Source organism: Macaca fascicularis, chromosome 10 (genome assembly GCF_037993035.2).
Source record: "Macaca fascicularis isolate 582-1 chromosome 10, T2T-MFA8v1.1".
Taxonomy (NCBI): Eukaryota; Metazoa; Chordata; class Mammalia; order Primates; family Cercopithecidae; genus Macaca; species Macaca fascicularis.
Window position 1 is genome coordinate 65,983,982 of NC_088384.1, and position 26,723 is coordinate 66,010,704.

The 26,723-nt window shown below is 38.0% G+C and overlaps 1 protein-coding gene across 9 annotated transcripts in view; it reads right to left on the reverse strand.

Moving 5' to 3' along the window:
• Positions 1-26,723, reverse strand: part of XRN2 (5'-3' exoribonuclease 2) — an 87,037-nt gene that overhangs the window by 44,849 nt on the left and 15,465 nt on the right. For 3 of the 9 annotated variants that reach the window (XM_005568202.3, XM_045362404.2, XM_005568204.4), the window contains exons 2-16: positions 19,760-19,887; positions 19,565-19,676; positions 17,488-17,599; positions 15,267-15,325; positions 15,101-15,190; positions 14,122-14,194; positions 13,936-13,986; positions 13,314-13,471; positions 12,089-12,163; positions 11,871-12,004; positions 11,707-11,764; positions 11,516-11,623; positions 6,626-6,670; positions 4,871-5,002; positions 1,394-1,512 (exon numbers count right to left, since the gene is read on the reverse strand). In XM_005568202.3, the coding sequence (XP_005568259.1) occupies positions 1,394-1,512; positions 4,871-5,002; positions 6,626-6,670; positions 11,516-11,623; positions 11,707-11,764; positions 11,871-12,004; positions 12,089-12,163; positions 13,314-13,471; positions 13,936-13,986; positions 14,122-14,194; positions 15,101-15,190; positions 15,267-15,325; positions 17,488-17,599; positions 19,565-19,676; positions 19,760-19,887 (1,454 nt within the window). Of the gene's footprint in view, positions 1-1,393; positions 1,513-4,870; positions 5,003-6,625; positions 6,695-11,515; positions 11,624-11,706; positions 11,765-11,870; positions 12,005-12,088; positions 12,164-13,313; positions 13,472-13,935; positions 13,987-14,121; positions 14,195-15,100; positions 15,191-15,266; positions 15,326-17,487; positions 17,600-19,564; positions 19,677-19,759; positions 19,888-26,723 lie in introns of those variants that run through there. The other 6 variants (XM_074004637.1, XM_074004638.1, XM_065522699.1 and 3 more) reach the window with 5 other exon arrangements.

Here is a 26,723-nt window from a genome sequence, read left to right on the forward strand (position 1 = left end):
TTTAAGAATCCATTTCTTATTCTCTAAGATTTAACATTTAAGGAACATGAAGAAGCCAAAGAACACTTTTAAAAACATCAGAACAGATCAAGAACATCAAGATGATTCTCCATTTAGGCCTCTTTTCCACGTGCCAGATTTCACATATTAATTGCAGTCATGTTTCAGAATATACCATATCAGTTTTAATCTACCCCTCCCACAACACAAAAGATTCATAGAATAACAATTAGAAATATCCCCTATCCATAAGGTGGATTATCACTATTTTACAGAAAATATTAATGAAAAAATGCTAAAAGCCCCAAGCATTTCTTGGTAGAGGCATTTCCACCCTTAATTATCCTCTAGGATTAAACAAAAAAATACTAAACAAATCAAGTTACCTATTAAACTAGTATTGATCATGATGGCTACATAGTAAACAAAATCAAAGACATGCTGTAAGAGGAAAATCCAAAGTACAGAAAGTAGAGGATAGAAACTAAAGATATACAGAGTAAGTAAATGTTCAATCACAAGTAGACATGGATCTGAAATCAAAGGATGTTAGAAAAATGCAGAACCACACATGACCCTTGCAAAGTTTCTAATCATAAACACAAATCACACACTTTCCATGTCCTGCAAAAGCAGCATGAGCTGTAGGTGACTACTGTCTTGTTTACCTTTGAAATAGATTGTTTTCCTAAATTCTTAATGAGCTACAATTATTGAGATTGTTGGCCTTTTGCACTTGGAGCCCACGGTTCAAATCTGGATTTAATTACATGAGAGGTTGTTAAGCTTATTATATAATGATCTCAAACTTCAGGATGAATTAAAGAATCAGCTTCCTATTTTAAATTTGAAGTATACAGTTAAAGGGAAACTCCTCTCATGAAATATAATTGTGCATATGCAAGTTTGTGGTTTTTAAAAAACATACATATTGATCTCTTAACAGAATGATTTCTGCATATTTCATTTTGAGGAAGAACTCTTTCAATTGAGAAGATTAAGGCAAACTATATTAAGTGTCTAAGTATAACTGAACTTTCTAGGTTAAGCAGCTTGAAAATTTAATCAGTCTCCAAACAGCAACATTCAGATCACATAGTCAGAGCTAAACACCTCATGTCTAGCCGATCTTGTGCCTGGTCTCAGAGGAAACAGTGGATTGGAGGACGAAAGCCTGCACGCATACTAATCTAGACACTTAGGTTTAACAGCTATAGCTTACACATCTCACTGGAATTTACTGACTATTCTAACCCTCCACATTAATTACTGATGGATAAAAAGATCACAGGCAAGCATCTGAAGGCACTGCTGCTCTAAGCTAAATAGCATTAATTAGACTGCATCTATTTCAGCAATTTGCTATCAAAGTGATACCAAAAAATGGCTTCACCTGACGTTATCCTCTGGCTCAGGTTCACTGTCACTGTCTTCTGCTTTTCGCTTAATTCCTCCTATTGGAGACGGGGAGCCATCAGATGTGAAACTCGTATTAGGAGATATTGAAGGACTCTGCAGATAATGATGACATTACAGAGGAAGGATTTCATTATTCATTTTACATAAGAAGGTACATCCAACCATCACTACTTACCGTGTTTCAAGTAACATTTTTAAAGCTACTATGTAGAGATGGTAAACATATTTAGAAGGTACAGAGACTGATCTTGCTCCATTTCACTTCCCCTCAAAAGAAGTAATGTAATACCCAAACTTCCCATGCTTAAACTGAAAAGAATTAACACTATTAGGGCAAAAAAAAAAAAAAAATGTTTCTGAAGCAAAAAAAAAGTTTTAATTTTATAGATTTTTAAAAATTATAGTACTTGAATTTTATTTTCCCTTGGTGGTTCAAGTTCATTTGTGACAATCAACTGTAACAATTCCTGTTAGGAATTCACAATCATTTGCCACCTACCAAATGGCAAAGCTATGAGGGGAAAAAACATACATATATTTTATATATATGTATAGTTCTATGTTATATATAAAATGTATTACATATATAGCATATATATAATAATAGATGTAATAATATATAAAATAGCTAATGCTGGTGAGAATGCAATTAAATGTTTAATTAAGTCTTCAACCTAGTACAACCACTCTGAAAAGCAAATTTAATGAGACTGTGTTAGAAAACTTAAATTACTTTATATGTTGTTTTAAAAGTCAATCTATAAATAAAAATCTATTAGTCATCTTAGAAAAATGCAGATTTTATTAGTATTTCAGAGACTTAGCTGTCACTTTAAATTCAGTATTATCTTCCCATTGTACCTAACTCAATTAACATAATAGTTTAATTTTAAGTAACATATTTTAATATAACCCTAACATATTTTAATATTTAATCTAAAAATTAAAAGAAAATCTTCTGCAACTTTAGTTACTCAGGCTAAAGGACCACATCACCAAAAACATAAGGGGCAGAAACATTTCCACAGTCAAATTTTTCTTCTGTTACTCACAGTGTATTAGCTATTTCAAGTAAATTGAATTTTTTTTAAACTGAGAGCACACAAGGCCATTTAAATGATATAACAATTACAGTATCCACAGCATAAACACAGTTCATACTACGGGTCAAGAAAAGTTAAAAAAAATACGAAATCATATTTCACATAGAACTTAGAGCACTTCTCTTTTAAAAACGTATGTCAATGTTATTAATGAAAAGGTACAGACAATACTGTCAAAAAAAAACCCAATAAAAATAAATACAGGAAGGCACTGTTGTACTTGGAAAACAAGGCAGGTATTACTGTATTTTAGTTATACAGATCTGAGTCTGAAATACCAAATTCAACCTTTACTGGCTGTGTGGCCTTGAACAATTTATTACTTAACCTCTATGAGCCTCATCTTAAAATGGGGATGATAATGTTCTGTTTCCTTACAAGTTATTGCAAGGATTAAACGCATCAATACATGTGAAAGATAACTGCCACGCTGCCTACCTGGTACATGGTGGTTAACCATTCAGTAAGTAATCACTATTGTTTTTTCAACACTACACTAATCCATTTCGATTAAATTATGAGAGCGACATTCCCATTAATTGTCTACAGAGAAGTTGTGTAAAAAGCAAACTTTAACAAAATTAATTATTGACTAACAAGATATAAACTCTATCTTTAGAAAACAAAAATACTAATATACTTTCTAGAAAAAAATGCTGTTCACCATTTAATGCTAAATCTCCACTGCTCTGCCTCTACCAACAAAAATATTCTTCTCAACATAACCAGATTCATATAAATTCAAATTTCTTCTTAAGCTGTTTTTTAATCAAATTAGATATAATGAAACCACACTGAAGAATGCTAAATATAAAACCACATATACAAGGAAATGGAAGCTATTTAATAAAACACTAAGAATGTTAATCATCAGTAGACAAGTACTAGAGACTACAACCCAACAGCTCAGAAAAATAAAACAACAGAAATCTGTAACTTAAATGGCTCCCTTTAAATAAACTGGTAATTTGGCTTCAAAATTTCCTTAAATTTAGAACATTCTAGGTGAAAATCTCACTCTACGAAGATTCGAATTCTATACCTCCTCTATATAGAAATAATTGTGGCTAGGTGAAAATCCCACTCTGCAAAGATTCGAATTCCATACCTCCTCTATATAGAAATAATTGTGGCAAGGGGAGTTAATTAAGACAGAATCAAAGAAGCAACCTCATCACCAATCTCCCCATTACTACTCCTGCGGCAGATGTTATCGATCTACAGTCTGGTCCTGCAGCGTAATCCTACCGAGCCTGAAAATAACACTGGAATCCTTCTTGAAGCAACCACAGCTGGCAAATTTTAAACCTGCCTGCCTCCCAAGATCAAAAAAAAAAGTACTCTACCACCAACAGGGCATATGACAACACCAGTCACTCTCAGTTCTGCTCTGCAGGTATGGTAGTCACTAAAATCTTGAATGATGGGCATCAGCTATTTCCGTTCCATATGAGCATCAATAGGATAACTAACAGAATAACAAAAATTAAATATCCAAGCTTATTCGATTTCCTTGGATATATCATAGCAAAAGTGTATGTTCCTTCCTCTACTGTTAGATCAGGGTCTGTTCCCTCAGCCCTGCTGCTGTCCCACTGAGTATTCTGAGAGCTCATGGTTTATTTCCACTACAATAGGAAGGCGGTGGACAAAGTACAGCCTTGCAGGATAGGTTGACCTGCTTCTGGAGTTTGGATTACCAAGTTCAAATATGGAAGAATACAAGGCAAATAAATGCATGCAGTTGCTGAGTTCACAAACAGGGAGCAACCAGAGTTTGAATAGTAAGGGCTACCTTAAGATATTTATTCGGATCTATTTCATGATGAATTGGAGAGCCAGAGTTTACACCTAAGGAATACTATTTTGCAAAATGCTCACAACTGCCCACTGAAGGAAAGGGGAAGTAAGGGAATAAAACCCATCCTCCTCCTCTTGCCCCAGCTTTGAGACATATGGATGTCCCTTGACAAGCTTCTAGCACCATTCACCACCCTATTCTTTGGAGAAGGGGGAAGTAGTGTGTGGTCCATCTGCATTACAAAAACACTGCAGCCACCTGGCTTATTTTTGAGACAGGGTCTCACTCTGTCACCCAAACTGGAATTAGCTATCTCTTTATATTCGCATGTTATCACCAATCCTACATGCTTTTCTTTCACATGATTTGGATATTTTCATATTGATAAAGATGGACTTAACAGAACTAAAAATATCTCAAAGCAAAGCAATTAAGAAAAATTATAAAACAAAACTCCAGGCTGTGATAAATTTCACACACACATCCCCCTGCAAGAGGTATGTGATATTCACCACTCTTAAATATCACATAAAAGTAAGCCACTTACAGAGTTATTCTGCATCCTCATTTCATAGGCTGCTTGTCTCGGATTACTGGCTACTTGAGAACCTGGTGAATTTCTTGAACCCAAGGCATGAGGAGTTAATATTCCACTAGGTGTGAAAGCTGGTTGATCTCTCTAACATAAATGGAAATTAATGTAGAAATTAAATTAAATCACAACACAGATGACACAAAGAAGGCAATGGAATAAAGTCCAAACTGTAAGCACTTTACAAAACCCACTAAAAGACCAAATGGTCTTCATTAATATTACAAGGTCATCTACACTTTGATTTGATGTTAACTTATACCTTCCAAACAATAGTGTATAATACTTAATAACTCTGCCCTAAAGTACATATAACACATTGTCCTGAAATATAGAGAAAATCTTTCAAGTCTCATTATGCTAATCTACTGCTTCTTACAATTACAGAAAACATTCAAGACACAATTTCGGGCAAATAAAAACAATATAATTTAGGTTAAAAAAAAAGTTGAGTTTGAGTTATACTTAGGAAATACAACTTTTTAAATTAATTTATTTATTTTTGAGGCGGAGTCTCACTCTGTTGCGCAGCCAGGAGTGCAGTGATGCGATCTCAGCTCACTGTAACCTCTGCCTCCCAAATTCAAGCGATCCTCTCACCTCAGCCTCTCGAGTAGCTGGGATTACAGGTGCACATCACCACACCCAGCTAATTTTTGTGGAAATACAACTTTCATTTACCCTTCACCTTGCTAGAATTTAACTCTTTATTTACAATTAATTAGATATAATTACAGCTAACATAGGTGATAATCTTGGCTGACTGATAAAAGATACTGACTAAAATAATAATATATAAGTAGAAACCAAACATGCCCCTCCCAATCTAAATGATTTTGAACCCACTGCAACAATAAATAATTCTACTTTTCTCCCTTCTTGTTTCCTGAAATTGCTTAATTCTAACAAAACGTAGTAAAAGTCAGTCCCTAAACTCCACAAGCTTGAAAATCTACTAGGGAAGATAAGAAAACAAGAACTAAAGAAGTTAAATGTCTATAAAGCATTATGAAATTAGGTAAGAAAACATGTATCAGAGGTAGGAAGCACCAGAGTTAAAAGAAAGGATTGCTCAATCTGTACTATGAGCATAACCAAGAAGGCAGGCCTTGTAGAAAAGGTAAGATGTCAGTGAGCTGCAAAGTCAGAAATCCATTCAGATGTCACAAATGAACACAACACTCTTAGCAGGGACATGGTGTATTTAGAAGACAACAGGGGATATGCTGGACAGCTGGAATTCAACAAGATGACAGTGTGCTCTGAACACCAAACTAAGATAGAATTGGATTCTAAGGGGATTAAGGAGTCAGTGGTGCATTTAGAGCAGAGAAACAAGTTTAGAGTGTTATGTTCTAGAAAGATTAATCTGACAAAGATGTAGAAACAACAGTATAGTAACTTTCAAGGGGATACAAAAGATTGACCATTTTTACTTAAAAAACAATACTTGATTGCTGTAAACCATTCAAATAGCTAAGTGCCACCCACCTCTCACCTCCCAAGTGTATCCCTTCAGACACCAGAGCCTAGAGGACCTTCTTTAAAATCGACACCAGTGTTCTTTCTACAGGTAAAAAGGCAATTGGGTGGACACTTACGTCCCTGACCAAGTCCTACTGGACAAGGAATAAAGCTACTGTAATGAACATCTTTCTCAAATTGTAAAATTACGCTATTGCCAATCTCATGAAATCAATTAAAACTCACCTTCATTCTCTTTCTTTTTTCTTTCTGTCGTCTTCTAAAACTGTCCTAAAAGTATAAAATCCACATATTCTGTCAAATAATTACACAAAAATGTCAGAGTTAAGCATTACCAGGAATGATATGGGAGACAACTTAAGTTTTAAAGGACGACACCAGAAATTTAGGTACATGATTAAACCAGGCAACAAGACTATATGTTCAAAACGCTGCTTATCAGAACTTAACAATAGAAGACTGAATTTAGATACAATTTAATTGTTCTTAGTAATTCTGTTCAGAAAGCTTTTGAATCATTTCAGGAAAATGCAAAGCCATTACAAAGATCCTTGGTTTTAAATCCTGGAGCAAACAGGCTGTCAATATGGAGAAGACACAAGTAAGTTTAAAAAAAAAAAAAAAAAAAAAAAAACTCAACAATTCTTAAGGTTTAGTTGAATGTAGTTAATAACTAAGGTATCCATTTTTTAAAAAATCAGCAAGACAATTTAATTAGACTCTGTTACCCAAAAAGGGCTCTTACTCTGTAGCATGCACGGCACAACAGAGAAAAGAGAGAAGTGGGACTCTATGCAAACATTATCCCTCACCCCTGGCCAGATTCCATCAATCCAATGAAGAAAAGGAAGGAAATTCAGATGTATGCACAGCTTACTACTCTGGGCCAATTTAATTCACAGGCAAGGGTCCGGCCCACGTTGATTCTTTCCCCCAACTCATTTCCAAATTGCAGCCATGGTTTCAACTGGACAGAATTTTGTGTTCATCTTGTTCCCTACTAACCCTGGGTCATTCATGGGTCTCCCATGCCCATGCCCAAGTTTCCCTGAGTATCAAGGAACTGAAATGACACCTAGGGTGGCCACAGCTGCTGTTGTAGCCTAAAACAGGGGTCAGTGGATCCTATACTGACGGTCATCCTAGTAGGTACACTTCCAAGTCAGTCCTACCAACTGCAATATAAGGCCTTAAGGAAATTGGAAATTGGTGCTTTCTGCCAGGCAAAAAGCTGAATGCTGGATACTTAAGTCTCCTGCTCTGAAGTGGAGCCCAGGAGATCAACTACCCTAAAACCTCCTCTGATGTAGAAACCACTGATTTATTTAATCAAGCTTCTGTCCCATCTTCAATGAAACTTCTCTTGTGTAGGTCACCAATGACCTGCAGACTATGAAATCCATTAGTCAAACTTCAGTCCTCATCTGACCAGGATTCTTTCCTCCTTGGATCACAGTCTTCACTTGGCTTCCAGGAAGCTACACTCACCTAATCTCCTTCCCTCTTGCTATGTCCTACCTCAACTCCCCAACCTCTTAACCCATTTATGCTGGAGGCTGCAAGTTTTTTGTGTGAAAAATCAGACCTTGGGGATGACCTTGAGCAGTAGGATATAAATAACTCCCACAGGCTTATCATTCCAATAATGTAACACTGGGCACAAATGGGTTAATGTTGGTGCTCCCCTGGGCCAAGTACTTGGACTTCTCCACTTCTCTCCTACCATGGGAGTCATCACCTGGTCTCATGGCTTTAAACACCATCTACATGCTGATGGCTCCCCAACCAGGGCCTCTCCATACTTAGCATCTCCATTTGGCTCTCTCAAACTTCACATGTCTGAAATAGAATCCCCACCCCACCTTTGCACCTCCCAGTCTTTCCATGAGGGTTGCTCAAAACATCTTTCAGTCTTTTGTCACCTTTCCTTCTCTTACACTCTATATTGAATGCATTTGCCAATCCCACTGGTTCTACCTTCAAAATATGTTCAGAATCCAACTGCCTCTGATCATCTCCACTGCTACCATCCAGGCTCCCTTAGATTACTGTAAAAAAGGCTCCTCACTGGGCTGGGCTCACTGCTTTGACCTTTCCCTCCACACAGTACTTCCAACATGGCAGCTAGAGTGATCCTTTTATAGTGTCAAATCTTGTCACTTTTCTACTCAAAACCTTACACTGATGCAAAATGAAGTTAAAAGTCCTATGATGACCTGTGGAGTCCTACCAGACTGGGCCCTCCATCTCCTTTCTGACTTCATCTCCTACTGCTCTTCCTTTGCCTCCTCTGCTCCTTCCACAGTGGCTGCTTGGTGTTCTGTGAAATCCTGAGTATGCTCCCGCCCCAGGGCCTTGGCACTGGTGATTCCCTCTGTCTGTAAAGTGCTTCCTGCAAACATCTGCACGGTGTGCTCCCTCACATCCTTTACACCTTTAATCAAGGTCAGCTGTCAGTGAGGCCTTCTCTCGTCACCTTTTCTAGAACTGTAATGCCCAACCTCTCCCTTCCCAGATGCTTCCTCACCTGCTTTAGTTTTCTTTGTGGCACTTATTCTCTAACATTTAATGAGGTTTACTTAGTTACTGTGTTTATCTTCCAGCTCACCCAAGAGAATGTAAACTCCATGAGGGCAGGGATTTCTGTCTGCTCTTTTGTTTTTTGCTGTATCACTAGCACTCAGAACACTGTCTGGCACATGGTAAATACTTAAGTATTTGCTTAATAAATGAACAACATTTCCAAGATAAAAGGCAAACATCAAAGCTCATAAAATAAAAAGCAACACATTTCTTGCCTAAATGCTCAACTTTAATAAGCAATTTTTTTCCTTTGGAGACAAAAGTATCGCTCTGTCGCCCTGGCTGGAGTGCAGTGGCATGATCCCGGCTCACTGCCGCCTCCATCTCCTGGGTTCAAGCAATTCTCCTGCCTCAGCCTCCCAAGCAGCTGGGATTACAGGCGCCTACCACCACGTCCACTTTAAATTTTTGTATTTTTAATAGAGATAGGGTTTCAACAAGTTGGCCAAGCTGGTCTCAAACACCTAACTCCAGGTGATCTGCCCTCCTCGGCCTCCAAAAGTGCTAGGATTAGAGGCACGAGCCACCATGCTTAGCCAATAACTAATATTAATTTAGTCCTTTTCTACCATTTGTTCTGCTGGTCTGTTAAATGCCTATCTCTAAGGGTGGTAGTCACACACAAACAGAAGACCACCTGCGTGGACCTCATGGATCTCTCCCTTTTTTGTGCTATGAACGCCTTTGGAAATCTGTCAAATGCCAGGGACACACTTCCCGGAAAAATAGATACACCCGGAAACTTTCCTATTGCATTTCTGAGGGTTTCCCCTGGTGTCCAACCATGCTGAAGGATATTTCATGACTTCAGGGACACCAACAAAGATCCAAAGCTTTAAAATGCCCTCTCCTGCCAGGTCAGCTGAAAAATAGTATTAATTAAATCTGTAACACTATGGTATCTACCAAATCCCATACTTCCTCCTCTAATGCTAACTTACAGTGCAGAGTCTGCTAATGAGAAAGTAGAAGGCTAATGTAACTTGAGGTTTTTAAACCAAGTGGTACAAAGTATGTAGCAGCAGATCAAGGGATGCCACTGTAATTGTTGAAAAAGTAGTTAAAAATGTCTGTTCCAGTTGTCATCTGATCATCCCGACAAAGCTAGTTCTGTAATTTGAATTCTATATGCAAAAAAACTCTTGACATCACATAAAAACATTACCAAGTACTGAAGGCTTTTGGAAAGAATGCTTCCAGTCAACTCACTATGTTACATAAAATGATGCCCAAAGTTTAAAAATAAGAGATCACTAGCTACAGTATACAAAGTTGATGAAAACAGAAAATAAGATTCAATGACACATTTTAATGTGTTGGGAGATCGTGAAGCAATGTAGCAGTAATATATGTTGTTATCTGCTTAAAATAGCCATGTGACTTTTATAAAACCAGTTTCTGAAAGGATTTCCTTACTGTTTCTAAGAAGCTATTATCTGCTTATTTTGACCCCTGCTGGCCTCCCTTGCTACACCCTGCAATCACCCTTCAACCACTTTGCCTCCAGGTTGCTGCCCCTCTAATCCCATCAGCTCACCAGGGGCTCCCAAACCCTGTCCACAGACGAAGTGCCTGTCCATCTCACTGTGACCCCTTGAGCATGACTTCTCATCTCTTCAGGAATTTCCTTCTAACTCTCTAGAACTGGCTCCTCTTTCTCCTTAAATGTCCATGGTTCCCTAGACTTCTGTTAAGCGTACTTTTACTCCACACAAGCTCCCAGGGTCACACTCATAGTTTCAAGTACCTTCCATTAGTTAATGGTTCTCAAATCTCTTTTCAAAAGACTTCTGCCCTGAGCTTTACACACATCTAACAACTGCTTAATGGACTTTTCTCCTCTCAGGTGTCCTATAGCCCCTCACATTAAACATCTCCAAAATGAAACTCAATTTCTACTTTGTTCCCACCCCAACCCATTCCACCCCTAGTGCTTGCTATCTTAGTAAATGGCACCAGCAAACTCCTAACTGCCCAAGCCAGAACCTGGACTTTTCATGTAAGCACTCATCCATAATAAGCAATCAATTTTCAAATGCTTTGTTATTTTATTTCCTTCTTGTGTTTCAATTTCTTACTTAAGAGATGCAGCTATCCACAGATCCTACATTCTCCTAACCCTCTGCCCTGGCTGATATAATCCAACCCATACTCCCTACACTATCGATTCTTCTTGACCTGTCTTCCTGCCTTCAAAACATGACAGTCACTAGTTCGATCCCAGTAGTCTTCCAGCCTTAGTACCGGCATTTCAAATCCTATTGATTAGAAATGTGTTTGGATTTATATTCAGATTATGAAGACAGAAAAAAAATTACAATGCAACTCAAACAGGGTACAATACACAGTTTCACAGAGGAAGCAGCACAACCTTTATAAAATAATCAAAGCACTGACCGCTGATGATTACATTAGTCTTGACACACCATAATGATATAAAAACACACTCAAAGAGATTAAAAGTAATCACAAGATCATCATAGCCTATTAGAGACAGGAGCAATTTTAGCTACTGCAATAGAAACACTTTACCTCATCATCCTTTCTCTTTTTAAAAATGCTATCCTCAACTTCACCAACTGCTAACATGATCATCTGTACTCTTTGCAGATTGACATAACCACTTTCTGTAAGGTAACCCTGTAAGTGATAAAATATATGTAAAATGATCTTCTTATAAAAGCAAATACTTCTGTTTTGAAATCATTCAAGAATGAACTTACCCCAGTTTTGTGTACCACATTTTTGTATATGTTAACCAAACGGTCAATTGCATTTTCCCTGTCAGCAAGAGACAAACATTATACATTAGGACCATTATGTTTTAGGCACAGTAAAGTCAAGAAGCCTAAAACAGTAGTTTGAAAAGCTACACAAATGCACATACCGAATCTCTAACGACGGCAAATGAGGGAGGAAGTCATTTCCCACAAAGAAGCACATGAAAACCCAGTCATCAATGCTCCTCTCAACATCAAATGTGAATGGTAGGCTGGCCATGGTGAGTTCTCTTTCCAAATACTGCAACCAAAAAGGAATGCTGCCATTACAGCTATCAAAGGCACCCTGCTTTGAGTGCTGATTTCAATGATTATTGCTACATACCTCACGAAGAACATTAAGCCGAAGGAAGATAAACTCTCCTTCTGCACAAGGAAGACTATCGGCAAGTTCATCATGCTGCAAGAACAGGAATGAAGATGAAACAAGTCTACTCTACGTCCAGTAATTTTTTCCAACCAAGCAAATTTTAAGGCTTTTTCTAACACAAGATCCATTTTAATATCACAAGTATTAAATTTTTAAAAGCTCACCAATCCATTTTAAAATAAAAATTACCCAAAAAATCAACCACATCTAGACCAGGGGTCAGCAAACATTTTTTGCAAAGGGCCAGACAGTAAATTATTTTGGCTATTGGGAGACATATATGATCTCTGTTGAATAGTCTTTCGTGTTTTATTTTGTTTTTAACAAGACTTTAAAAATGTAAAAAACATAGCTCACAGGCCAAACCTGGAGGACTGAAGTTTGCTAACTGATGACCTATACCCAACCAACCATTACCCCTTCCTTGTGAACAGATGTGCATAGATAACATCTATACTGTCTTTATTGTATTACGTATCTGAAATATGTACACAGACACAGGTATACTGTCTTTATTGCATTACATATCTGAAATAATACACTATATTACATTTATCTCTTTTTTTACTTAACGATGTCTTTGAAAGAGGCACCATTGTCTTTTCCCCCCCCATAAAGTATATGACTCAAGAGGCACCATATTATTGAAACACAAGCCCCTTTAAAGGGGACTGGACATAACCAAGTGAACCTAAAATACATAAAAAGTGAGAGTAACTTAAAAGTCTCAAGAAGTTGTAGTTCCTTTTAAGAGTATTTCAAACAAATAACTTCCACAAATAAATTACAAGCTATGGGCATTATTATCTATGAGAACTAAGCCTCGTGCAGATATAGGTGATGTCAGAAAAAGTGCTAAGTAGAAAGGATGAGTGTGTGCAAGTTTTTGAATGCAGGTTTATGTTAAAGTACTTTAAAAGATACATCTCTATCGAGACTCCCTCTCAAAAGGAAAAAAAAGAAAAGAAAAAAGATACATCTCTGTGAAGGGTAACAGAACAAGCACATAAAAAACTAATCAACCACAATCTTCTCTTCATTTTAAAAACAAGGTAACTCAAATATTTAATGCTATTTAACTGTATATTTTTAAATGGTTGAAATATTTTATGTCATGTACATTTTACCACAATAGATTTTTTTTTTTTTAATGAGGCAACTACCATCTCAAAGTTCTTACCTTTCCCTTCTTTTCTCTTGGCAAACCTTCACAATCTTTGACCTCATGTCCAAACTGATTACAAAGACCACATGGTTTGGGCTTGTTTGGTTTGAATTCTTCTCTAATAATGGTAAAGTTGGGTTCATGTGTGGCAAGGCCAAGCATAATGAGATCAGCTATCAATCGACAATGAGAAAAACACTGAACAGTGAGTATTCTGAGAGGATTCTTACCATAAACTACTATGAGATGCCAACACAAAGAAAAGCCCAAATGAGCACCCAAATGAGCAGCCAAGCCCCAAAGCCTGACACTTCCTGGCAGTTCCCAGTTAATAGGAAGTCCTCCAGATATGTGGACCTACAACATAGACTGCCACTAAGGATTAAACACTTGGGAAATTTTCCATTTTAAAGGTACGGGGAGTTAAAAGGTTGAAAAACGTAAAAAAGATGAAAAGAAATTAAAGATCATTGATCACAGATTAAACAGCAACTCAATACTAGTTCCTTGTCAAACATAAAATAACCAAGGCATTTTGGAACTTCCAGGTAACCATGAATAATCCATTACTGCACACCAACCCATAGACTTGCTATGGTTTAATCCAAGAGAAGCAAATCCCAAAGAAGAAACCTACCATCTGCTCCACATAAACAATGATGAGTATTTGGGTCATGGTTAGGCTGGGCTAAACAAGAGAGAAACAAATATTTATATTAATATATTATATTCCACAAGAATATTACTTCATACCAAATATTTTCTATTCAATGGCTTTTTAAAAATAGAACATACAATCAAATACTGGTTAAGTAAGCTTTACCTCTTTGCCTTCTAATGTAATCCATGATTTTATGTTCTCCTTCACCAGGAGCACTAGCATCAGATAAAATAACCTATAAAAAAATTAACACTTTCAGCTTATCCCCAATTTTCTATAGGCACAAATATCAAATGAATTATATGTCTCAAGAAAAACTGAGAAAAGTATTACAGGAAAATTTTCTGAATAAGGTAGGTGGGCGGGTGGGGGTGTGTGTGAAACACCAAAACTACTTCATTGAAAATTTTCTGAAGGGGTGTGTGTGTGTGTGTGTGTGTGTGTGTAACGCCAAAACTACTTCACTGAAAATTTTCTGAGTAAAGTGGGGGGTGTGTGTGTGTGTGTGTGACACCAAAACTATTTCACTGATTAACTTACTACATGGAATGGAAAGTAATGAAATGTCTGGGTCAGACCTAGCCATCAGAAAAACTGATCATTCACAAGTTCCTATTTTCACTGCCATGCAAGGATATAGTACTGGACCATATATGCCCCAAGAATAATCAATAACAGATATCTATTAAATATAATTTACCATTTCTCATTATTAGGGAAGCCAGCTTATGAACCTAAAATTACAAACAAGTTCATTTAAATATTTTTTAAATATTTGGGAACATAGCGATTTAAGGCAGACCCACAACTTACTAATCTTGCTATATTTTGATATGTAAGAATGGAAATTTCCATTTAAAAATTACTTTCCTATATATATTTTTTAAATCATGAATCCCATTTTATGGCTTCATAGTGATGGCAAGACGACAAAATTGGCTTTAAGAGAAAATTCAGCTATCGAAAACCTAACCATGTAAGGATACCCCATCTCCAATAACCCTGGAAGCTTTTCTTTCCTCCGACAGTCAACTAGCATTTTATGGGGCAGGGCAGAAGGATAAATAATGTCAGTCATATCAAAGTACAGCCTTGAATGATCGCCCTTAATCTTTCTGAAGTATCAAAATGTGAAACTTACTGTCAAATTTTTCCACCCAGGGTCATTATTTAAACGATCAGCTATGTAATAGCGAAGGCATTTAGCAAGATTGTCCATAAATTCAGTTCCCTAAAACGATAGAAAGAAACAAATTAACCTATCATTTAAGAGTTAGCAATAGCTAGCAAAGTATGAGACTACTTACTGGTGTAATACAGTTGCTGTCGAATCTTTCTTTTATTTCTTCTGGAGGAAGAAAGCCACCTAGAGAAAAGAGGCAACATTTTGTTCTCCCCATAAAAAGTGAGATACATTACTCAATATTAAGCCAGAACAACAAAAACAAAAAGTTCAAATACAAAAGGAAGTGAAGTCTTGTCATCCGAGGAACAATGTTCCCTCACTGGGAAGAAAATAAGATTCCATCTCTCAAATTTAAATTATTATTATTATTACTATTATTATTATTATTTGAGACAGAGTATCGTTCTGTCACCCAGGCTGGAGTGCAATGGTGCAATCTCGGCTCACTGCAACCTCCGCATTCCAGGGTTCAAGCTATTCTCCTGTCTCAGCCTCCTGAGAAGCTGGGATTACAGGCACCTGCCACCACGCCTGGATAATTTTTGTATTTTTAGTAGAGACGGGCTTTCATTGTGTTGGCCAGGCTGGTCTCGAACTCCTGACCTCCAGTCATCCGCCCTCCTCGGCCTCCCAAAATGCCGGGATTACAGGGGTGAGCCATCATGCTCAGACTTTTAAATTATGTTTTAACAAGAATGTAAAACAATATATGGTACACAAAATACATTATACTGTTACATAAAAATTATGAAGTTATTCACTCTGCAAGAGACTATACACACACACACACACACACACACACACACACACACACACACACACACACACACACACCAGTTAGGGGCCATATTTTTGTTAACAGTTCCTAAAATAAAGGTGCCTAAGTGAAATGAAATTTTAAAGGCCGAGTTCATCACAGCTTTACAGGATAAGAAATACAATTATCAGACAGAGGAATATAAAAATCCAATTTTTTCCTCTATATCACTATTAGCTGCTTCTCAAGAAACAAATATATTTCATCACATCTTCAAAAAAAAAGACATTCTTAAAATCAGAAACACTGTTATAAATACAAACTGGTTTTAGAGTCTTAATTACAAGTTGCAGCTAAAGGAACTATATACTTGTACACTTCCAGCAAAATTAAAGTAATATAAAATGTATTGTAATTAGAGGCCTGAGGTGACTATACTATGGCATCCTTTTTCAACTGTAGAGCGCAATTATCTGGAGCCAAGACATTGTGGCTTTTCTGTTCTATTATAACCCTGTAAGTAGCTGAACACCAAACAAACTACTCTGCTACAACCATACCCTACCTCACACACAGGTATGGTAGGAGACAACCATCCCAACTGGCATCAACACTCCTTGATCCTCCTTTTCTCTGAGGCTTAGTCAGTTCCTACCCATGTAGCCACCAGGAATTTTTTTTTTTTTTTTTTTTTTTTTTGAGATGGGGTCTCGCTCTGTCACCCAGGCTGGAATGCAGTGGCGCGATCTCGGCTCACTGCAACCTCTGCCTCCTGGGTTCAAGCAATTCTTCTGCCTCAGCCTCCCAAGTAGCTGGGACTACAGGCATGTGCCACCATGCCCGGCTAATTTTTTGTGCTTTTTTTTAGTAGAGACGGGGTTTCACCATGTTAGCCAGGATGGTCTCAATCTCCTGACCTCGTGATCCACCCGCCTTGGTCTCCCAAAGTGCTGGGATTACAGGCGTGAGCCACCGCGCCCAACCACCACCAGGAATTTTAAGGCTTTGGGGAACTGCAAAAATGAAGACATCCCACCCCACCCCTCCAAACTTAAAGGAACCATAAGTGCTGTGCCTGCTCCATCAACTTATATTGAAAGTATGCAAATGACTTGGCAACAACCTGTAAATGTGGATCGAATCACCTCTGGCTTCCTCAGATAGACCTGAGTTTCAAAAAGCAAGCAAACCAAAGCTGATTTGAAGAAAATGTTTACAGAACTATAGCTTTCTGACAGCTGCCACAGAGAAAAGTAGTAAATAGTACTTACTGTATTTCTATTTTACAGAGACATAAAAGTTTGTTAAAGAGTTGCACTGGCCCTGAGAGGGGTTGACAATCTGCACTCTCCACCAGAATTCCCTATTCCCAAGGCTCCCTTTTACAGGAGAATTTGAAAATAAACAAGCCTATTAAGCCTATTGGTAGGATTTCATGAACTACTTTTCCTCAACAGTGAACACTGGATATTCTGGGATCCTTATTAAATTAAAAGCTTGCCTATTTGTAAGAAAAAGTTGCCACCATCCCCTCATTCTGCATACATCTTATAAAAAATCCAACTTCAAGATACATATTCTTTACCTTTTGCCAATATTTCTTCCCTGACTCGCTGCTTCTCGACTGCTGCTTCCATTCCTTCTTTTGATGCTCTGAACCTCCTTGAACGCTGCTGGTTCATTTTGGCACGTGGTGCCTGAAAATTTCATATTCCATAATACTAATCAAAATATTCACAAATAAATCTGTACATTATTTTGAATCAGGTGTTCTTTTAAAAGTAGTATACTAAAATGGAAGAAAGGTAAGTAGTGTGTCGAATAATCCTTTCATGGCAGATACCAGATCCTGAGAACTTAAATTTGGACCAAGAACCTAAAAGCTGAGCTCAATCAGGTGAATGAGTGCCATGTCAAATGGACAAACATCCTATGAAGCCAGAGCACTTATACTGCAAGTCCTCCCAGTCTAACACCAGTTCCCCTCAGTTAGGGTGCTTGATTCAAGGCACCCAAGAAAGAAAGCTCACTTTACTCAAAAGACCCAGCCAGCATTTGATGAGTAGTTACTACTGAACTAAGATCAGGAAGACCTTCTCTATGTCCACACCTAAAAGGAAGAATGGTCTCCAGATGGGATTCACAATGTCTCATAAAAAAGCAACAGAAAACTATTTCTTTATCTGCAGAATCTCGGTGCACTTCTATTTCCCACAATAAGGTTTATAATTATTAGTCTGTCTTTTCAATACAGCATAGCAGTCAGAAAAGAAATAATGTTTTAACCAAAAGTACTTTTAAATCACTCTAACCAAATGCAATTTCACTGGAAAAGCCCAAATAAAGTGAACCAGATTGTAAGATTTTGGAAGTTACTGAACTGAGTTCTGGGGTGGGAAGAAACTGTGAAACATCCTGTTTACATCTAAATATAAGTTATTTAATATTCTCTTTAAACAATTTCCTTTTCTGTAGAACAAGACCACAAGACCATCTAATGTAGCCCTCTTAAGTACAAAGTTCTTTATCTACATTTATATATTAACAAAAAAAGTGTGTATAAACATGTACACACACATATGCATACAAACGTGTACATACTTTATACTTGACGCAGCAGAAAGAACACACTGGAGTAAAGCTAAAGATTTATTCAAAAAAAATTAGCTGAATATAAACTGAAATGTGCTCTAAACAAGACATATTCCTTTTCTTTTTGCTCTTTACTCAATTCTAACTGCAACTTAGCAAGCTATCAGGTAGCTAAGATTTTTCACTGAGTAAGACGAATCTCACAGAAAAGTTAATCTTCTTGGATTCAAAGTTCTCTGGATTTATAAACTCATTCCATTAGCCACTAGGATGCACTAAAATTAAAAGAAATAATCTACTTGCACATAGCTAAATAAATTTAGAGTTATATCTTACCTTACACCCCGATACAGTTTGCTGGTCATTTATAAAATGAGCTACTTGGTATTATTATCATAGGTCAGTAACTTACTCCTCTCAAATCATTTTCATGACTACTCATTGCCTAGAGGATACAATCCAAACTCCAGATGGTAAGGCTTTCTCAAGCTTTTGCTATACTTCGCGTCTCAATTCAAACCACCGGTAGTTGCCAAAACATGTCAGTGTGGTCAAAGGCATGGAAACTGTGTTTACCTGCCACATTTGAGAAATCTGGAAGGTCCTCCCTCCCCAAATCCTGTCCCATCCATCTCCCACCATTACCCACCAATCTCCCAATTATTCTTCATTGTTAAAGAAATGGAACAAAAGTCACCTCTTCTCTATATCCTAACTTCCTTAGCAGCACTGACTTCCTCTTCCCTCAACACCCTGCATGTATTGTGCTTATAATGGCTATAAATAACTAAGCTCACTCATTTATCTATGCCTCCTTCCCTTTGACGGTAAGCCAAAAGTTCAAAAGCAAGGGCAGTCACCAACATCCCCAGTATTTCACAGTACTGAGCACAAAATAAGCACAAAACACACCCAAAAAAAATCTGAACGAATGACTGAAGGATGAGGCTTTCTTTCTCAAGTTCATCACTGTCAACATTTTTCATTATTTAGCTGACTTTCATTCTAGACACTGGTAACACAGCAAAAACCAAAATGGAGGCTTCTAAGTTAATTATTTTAGCACTTACCACTCCATCTATTGCCATGTAGAGAAGTCGTCTTGGTCTTACAATACTGAAAAGTCTGTCAATGTACTCAAAAATTGCAACCATCATTTCATCTTCATTTTTTGGTGCTGGTCTATAATGACAACCAAACAATGTAATATAATATAGTGTTTCCTCTGTGATTTGCTATATCAGTGACAAAAACGGGTTACGTACTTGTCTTCAGGATGAGTACAGGGATGGATGATTCCATTCATATCCAAATACAGATTATCAAACTCCACATCATTTGGATTAGGTTTACTGGCATCAACTGGAATCTTTACACCATTGCATTCTTTTGGCTATGAGGAAGTGATAATTAATAGTAGTTTGATTGTTCAAGTCTAAAAATGACAGATCCTAGGCTCAGTATGAACTTGTGCTTCATTTCTGAACTGGAAATAAAACACTTCAAGTAACCTTTAAATTATAAGAAGTTATTTTATTCCTTAAAGCAAACTGAAGCAGGTATTTTATCTGTAGGAAGTGGATGGCTTCTAACACAGTTATTTTTGACAATGTAGGAGATGTATAGAAAATTCCCAAATCATTTAGGTTGTTCAAGTAAGAGATCATGGGAGTCATCTTAAAATTCATTTCCCTCACCACTCACATCAGTAAGTCCTGTCAAAGTAACGTAAAAAATGCTTACCTACTTCATCTCCTTTCATTCCCACCACCATGAACAACAAGAAGTTACCATCTCTAACCTAAAAGAGCACAACCTTCATCTAGTCTGCCCAACCTCTAGACTCTCTGGTCTCCAGCTCACTCATTGTCAGAGTTCTCTTTCTAAAACATAAAAGTGTACGTCTTAATCTTACCTAGTTTTTCTAATGATTCTCACAGCAGGCATTTACCAATGAGCCTGGACCCTTCCTAGTCTCCTATCCTGCCATACTGTTGTTGAGGCCCACTCACTCTCTTGTAAGTTCCTAGAAAATGCCTTTTAATCTCTCAATGTGGTCACATGATGCTTCTTTCAGAATGCCTTCTTCCTCCCTTGCCAACACCCACTTCCTGAAATATTACTAATTTCCAGGGTCTAGACTCAAATCAAATGTCACTTACTTTATAACATCTTGTACGTATCTCCCAAGAAATTAATTGTTCCTTCTGCATTTCCTCATAATTTTGCTTATTCACTTGTGGCACTTGCACTGTTTTACAATTAGTCAATCTACCCCAGCTACAGAGTTCTTCGAAAGGCAAGGGCTTACTCACTGCCAGAGATACTCAATTATGTTTTTGTAAATGTTATTACCTTTGTTTTTCTCTCCCAGAGCCTCAGCGAAAGATTAAGACTATGAGATCTCATTTTTACTATTAACAATAAAAGTCACTTAAAATAACAGTTCCTGAAACACATATAAAGCATCACTTGTAACAGCAAAAACTATAAGCAATTTAAAAGCCCATCATGTACATACTACATCATGGATGAAGCTCAAAAACATTATGTTAAATGAAAGAAGCCAGTCATAAAGTACCAAGTACTATACAATCCCATTTATATGAAAAGTCTAAAACAGATATGTTTGCAAATATAAAATGTAGATTAATGGTTGCTTCATGTGAGGGTGGAGACAGGAGAGGGAGATGGGTAGCAACTGATAACTACTTTTGAGAATGAAGACCCTCTAAAATCAGATAATAGTGATAACTGCACAGCTCTGTAAATATGCTAAAAACCACTAAATCATATACTTTCAGCAGGTCAATTTCATGATATACAAATTATATTTCAATAAAGCTGTTAGAAAAAGAAATAGAAATTTAAAATCAGGTATGGTGGTATGTGCCTGTTGTCTCAGCTACTTCGGAGGCTGAGGTGGGAGGATTGCTTGAGGCCAGGAGTTCAAGGCTGCCGTGAGCTATGATCACACCACTCATATAACATCCATATACCTGTGAGATGCAAGTGAGATTGGAAAAGCTAGAGCTAGATGGTCACAAATATACTGCCAAGACCAAAAAAAAAAAAAAAAAAAAAAAAAGAAAGAACATACACAGTATACCATTTACAGAAAGTTATGAATTAAAACAGCATTCAATATTGCTCAGGGACGAATACATATGCAATAAAAGCATGTTGAAAAGCAAAGGAATGATAAACACCAACTTCAGGATATTGACTATCTCTGAGAAGGAATCACAGGAATGGAACTGGGCTTCAAGTTGCATTTAGAACTGAAGGGAAAGAATAACGAAAGGGATTTAAGGCAGAACAGAGAAGAAGCCATTAGACAATCTTCTGTACACACATGCTGTGAATCAAGAAAAAAAGGCTTGATCAGGAAGAGTGAGTGGAATAAGTGGTAAGGAAAAAAGCAGATCAATTTTTGGGGCGGGGTGGAGTCTGTAGAAAAAGGTAATTTGATGACCCCAAAATTAAAACAAACTCTATGATGGCAAGAGGCTCTCTATCCTCTATACTGCAAAGTCCAATCTACCTTCATCCTGTCCAAGGGCCCACCACACTCAGGAAAATCAAAACTCATTCTTCGTGTCCCCCAAGAGAGCAATCGGTAAATATTTCAGACCTGCTGGCCATACGATCTCAACTGCAACAACGAATATCTGCCTTTGAAGAGTGAAAGCAGCCATAAACAACACAACATGAACGGGCATGGCTGTATTCCAATAAAACCTGACTCACAAAAACAGGATGTCACTAGCTGGCTAATCCCTGCCCTAGTGCCTAGCACAAGAAAAGGCACAGCTCTTCATATGGAGTGGAGCTACATGAGAATTTCTACTTCTACTACCTAGGAAAAAAATAAAGTATGCAGTAGGTGGGTCCTAATTTTGAGAAAAGAGCTCCGAGTATTCACAGTAAGAAAACTGAATATGTTTTCCCCTCAAGAGTACTGTAGATATGTCCAACACACTTACTATGTAACTTTAGAATTCCTTTCATCAAGAGAAGACTTTGATGCTCAACAAAGAACTGACTCCTCAAGAACCTTGTCCAATGCTATACCAACACATTTCCTGTTCAGTTAAAGAGAGATCCTTAATCAAAGGGCAGCTAAAAGGAGAGCCACTCTGAACCCTAAAACCAATGTATTTCAAGTAATGACTTTTAATTATTTTTTTGGATTCCCCAGATGACAGACTGAGCACACACTGCAGTCTTCCCTTTCTACCCCGAGAACACATGAAAGACCAAACAATCTACTGTATAACTACGGCAGAAAACCAGAATTTCTGTGGCTGAGAAATGATGAGGGATACCTAAAATATGGGGAACCAATAGCCCTAACTGAAGATGGAGCGCAGTACCTCCAATATGTGAGAAGAGATATGCTGCCAAAGGTGGGCTAACACAAGAGGGCTCCAGGCCCACAGAGGAGACTCAAGGAACAGCTTCTGGATGAGTCATCAGCGCCAGTCACAGGAACAGCCAGGTGGGTCAACTCCTGCCCTCTCCTCTCCCTTCACCCACCCAGGTCCCATGTGAGCCAGGCAACTTGAGAAAGGAGCTCCCAGAGAACATGAAGGCTTAGGTTAGAAAGGCAGTGCAGTGCCCTGGCTGAGCAGCAATTCCCAGGAAGGAACAGAGAGCACCCATACCAGAAGGCTGGCAGTCAAGATAGCTCTGCCTAGTAGGAAGCCTGCTCCTTCATGACTTCATAGATAATAAAGTAGGGGATATATTTATTCCAAATAGGCAGCTGGGATATCATTCTATTGTGCATGAAAATGCCAAGAAATCAAGATAAAGAAGGTATTTAAAGAAGTAAATATACAAATAATGTTTGTATAAAATACATTACACAGGTTTTGAAGTCCTAAAATGAATTTCATGCCAACTATAGTCCCAGTCAACCTTATGAAGATAAACCACCACCAATAGCTCAGTAGATGCATTATTTTTGTTTAAACCTACAAAGGATTTAAAAAGCAACATTAGAAAAACCACGAATCATGTCTGAGATTCCAGGGCCATAGGAGTATCCCACTGAGGGAAGTCACAGGCCAAACCATACAACTCAGTTTTAGATTTCCCTTAAAGAAGCTTGAACTATGAAAAGAAATTCAAAACATGGGTGATATTTTAGAGAGAAATGGCCAAAGAGCTAATGAAAAGTTTAAATTACAGTATTTTGGCTTAAAAATTCAACCTATAATAAGACATTTTGACACTTGTGCATGATTAGTATTTTTTCAAGTTGTACGTGTGTTAGATCTTCATTTTTATATGATATTAGTGAATGAGGACTAATAATTACCACTAGCATTTATGGAGCACTTAACATGTGATAAGCACTGTTACAAGGGCTTTTACTCATGGATTATTCCATTCTATACTCACAACAACCTTGTGAGGTCTGGAGTATTCCACTTACAATTAAGAACACAAATGCTTAGAGAGGTTAAGTGGCTTTTCCAAAGTCACACTACTGCCAGGTTCAGGAACTAGGATTTAAAACCATGACTAAGAGATGGTACCTTAACCAGTATGTTAGACTAATTAATTGTAATTTCACTAGATTCAAAGTGATGTGGGCCGAGGTCTATGTTAAGTACTACACAGGATACAAAATAGGCAAGGTGTGTGACATTGATCATCATTCCCTACATAAAGTCTTATCAGAAGATTTTATTCCAACATGACAGCATGAAGAGCTTCAATGACCTGCTCCCCAGTGAAACTGGTAAATATTACTTTTAAAACAAAAACATTCAAAGCCTTTGGAAATGATCCTGAGGGCAAACAGCAAGCAACTCAAGAAAACCTGTAAAAATTTTAGAACGAAATTCATTTGCAAAAGTGCACAGTAAAGTTTGAAAAAAAAACAAAAACAAAAACACAGCTGTTCTCAAAAACAGTGAAAGTAGAGTGAGGCCGAGTGGCTCAGGTCGGTCATCAGCATTTTGGGAGGCTAAAGTGGGGGAATCACTTGCAACCAGGAGTTTAAGGCCAGCCTGGGGAACACAGAGACTCCCAGAGCCCCACCAAGAATCAGGCAGGGGGCCGGGCGCGGTGGCTCAAGCCTGTAATCCCAGCACTTTGGGAGGCCGAGACGGGCGGATCACGAGGTCAGGAGATCGAGACCATCCTGGCTAACACGGTGAAACCCCGTCTCTACTAAAAAAATACAAAAAAAAAACTAGCCAGGCGCGGTGGCGGGCGCCTGTAGTCCCAACTACTCGGGAGGCTGAGGCAGGAGAATGGCGTGAACCCGGGAGGCGGAGCTTGCAGTGAGCTGAGATCCGGCCACTGCACTCCAGCCTGGGCGGCAGAGCGAGACTCCGTCTCAAAAAAAAAAAAAAAAGAATCAGGCAGGGGCAGTGGCATGTACCTGTAGTCCCAGCTACCCAGGAGATTAAGGCAGAGGGCTGCATGAGCCCAGGAGTTGGCAGATACAGTGAGCTGATTGTGCCACTACAGAACCATAGCCTAGGTGACAAAGTGAGACCCTACACACACACACAAAGCCAGGCACAGTTGCTCACAACTATAATCGGAGCACTTCGGGAAACCAAGACAGAGCACTTGAGCCCAGAAGTTTGAGACCAGCCTAGGCAATATGGTGAAACCTCATCTCTACAAAAAAATTAGCCAGGTGTGGTGGCACACCTGTAATCCCAGCTACTCAGGACGCTGAGCTGAGGTGGGAGAATCACCTGAGCCCAGGAAGTCGAAGACGCAGTGGGCCAAGATCACACCACTGCACCCCAGGCTGGGCAACAGAGTGAGACCCTGTCTCAAATACAAACAAACAAACCAAAACAGTGCAAGTTATGATGAAAAGCAATTGGGAGGAGACTAATGGATCTAATGAAGATACAGGCCTGGACTACAAGCTAGTTTGCAGAAGAAAACTAGGCATTAAGATGGCTGGGAGGAGCCCTCCTGGGTTTGGCACAAATACCAAACACTGACCTCAGAAACTAATCCCCGGAAAGATCTACAATTTAAGAGTTCGAGTTCAGCCTGGCCAACATGGTGAAACCCCATCTCTACTAAAAATATAAAAAATTAGCCGAGTGTGGTGGTGCATGCCTGTAGCCCCAGCTACTAGGGAGGCTGAGGCAGGAGAATCACTTGAACCCAGGAGATGGAGGTTGCAGTGAGCCAAGATCGTGCCACTGCACTCCAGTCTGGGTGACAGAGTGAGACTCCATCTCAAAATAAATAAATAAACAAACAAACAAAGAAGGCCAATAGGTAGTGGGATAACATAAAAAGCAGTGAAGAAGTGGAAACAAACAAACAACAACAAAAGAACCCTGTCAACCAAGAATTCTCAGTCCAGGAAAGCTATGGTTCAAAACTGGGGTGACATGAAGACTCAGATGAATAAAAAGCTGACCGAATTGTTGCTAACAGACCACACTTTCAAAAACTACTAAACCAAGTTATTCCAGCTATAAAGTTACAAAAAGTTTACTAAAGTTACTAAGGCAAGTGACTCCAGATGGTAATGCAAGTCCATGCAAACAATAAGCACAAGTATATTTTCCCCTCCTTTATTAACTGAATTAAAAAGCAAATGTGTAAATATTATATAGTATAATGTTGAGCTTATAAGGTAGAATGTAATATACGTGTAACATATTTGCCCTAATAGCACAAAAGGGGTGGATGGAAACAAAGTTGCAGTGGGCTAAGGAAATGGCTGCAGATGGTAAAGTAACACTTAAAAAAAAGTATTGTTGGGTTATGTCAATATATGTAATATATATAACAATAATATACAAAGGGGGGATGGGAATTGAACTATATAGCAGTAAAGTTCAATAAATTTTAGCATATATTACTGAAATTAAGCTAGTATAAATCTGAATCTGATTCTGATAAGATACATAGGGTAATCTCTAGAACAATGACTTTGAAAAATATATATAGTAGAAAAAAATTACTAATGAAATTAGAATCCTTCTAGTAACTGGCCGCTGAATAAGAAAAGAAAAAAATTAGAATGCTATATTAGAAAATAGCCTCTCATTACAAAAGAAAGCACGAAGGAGAAAGAGAAAAATGACATGAGACATACAAAAAACAAAAAGTAAAACGTAGCTCTATCAATAATTACATTAAAATGTGAATGGATCAAACAATCCAACGAAAAGGTAGCTTGTCAAAGCAGATTTTAAAACATGATCCAACTATGTGTTATATACAGGA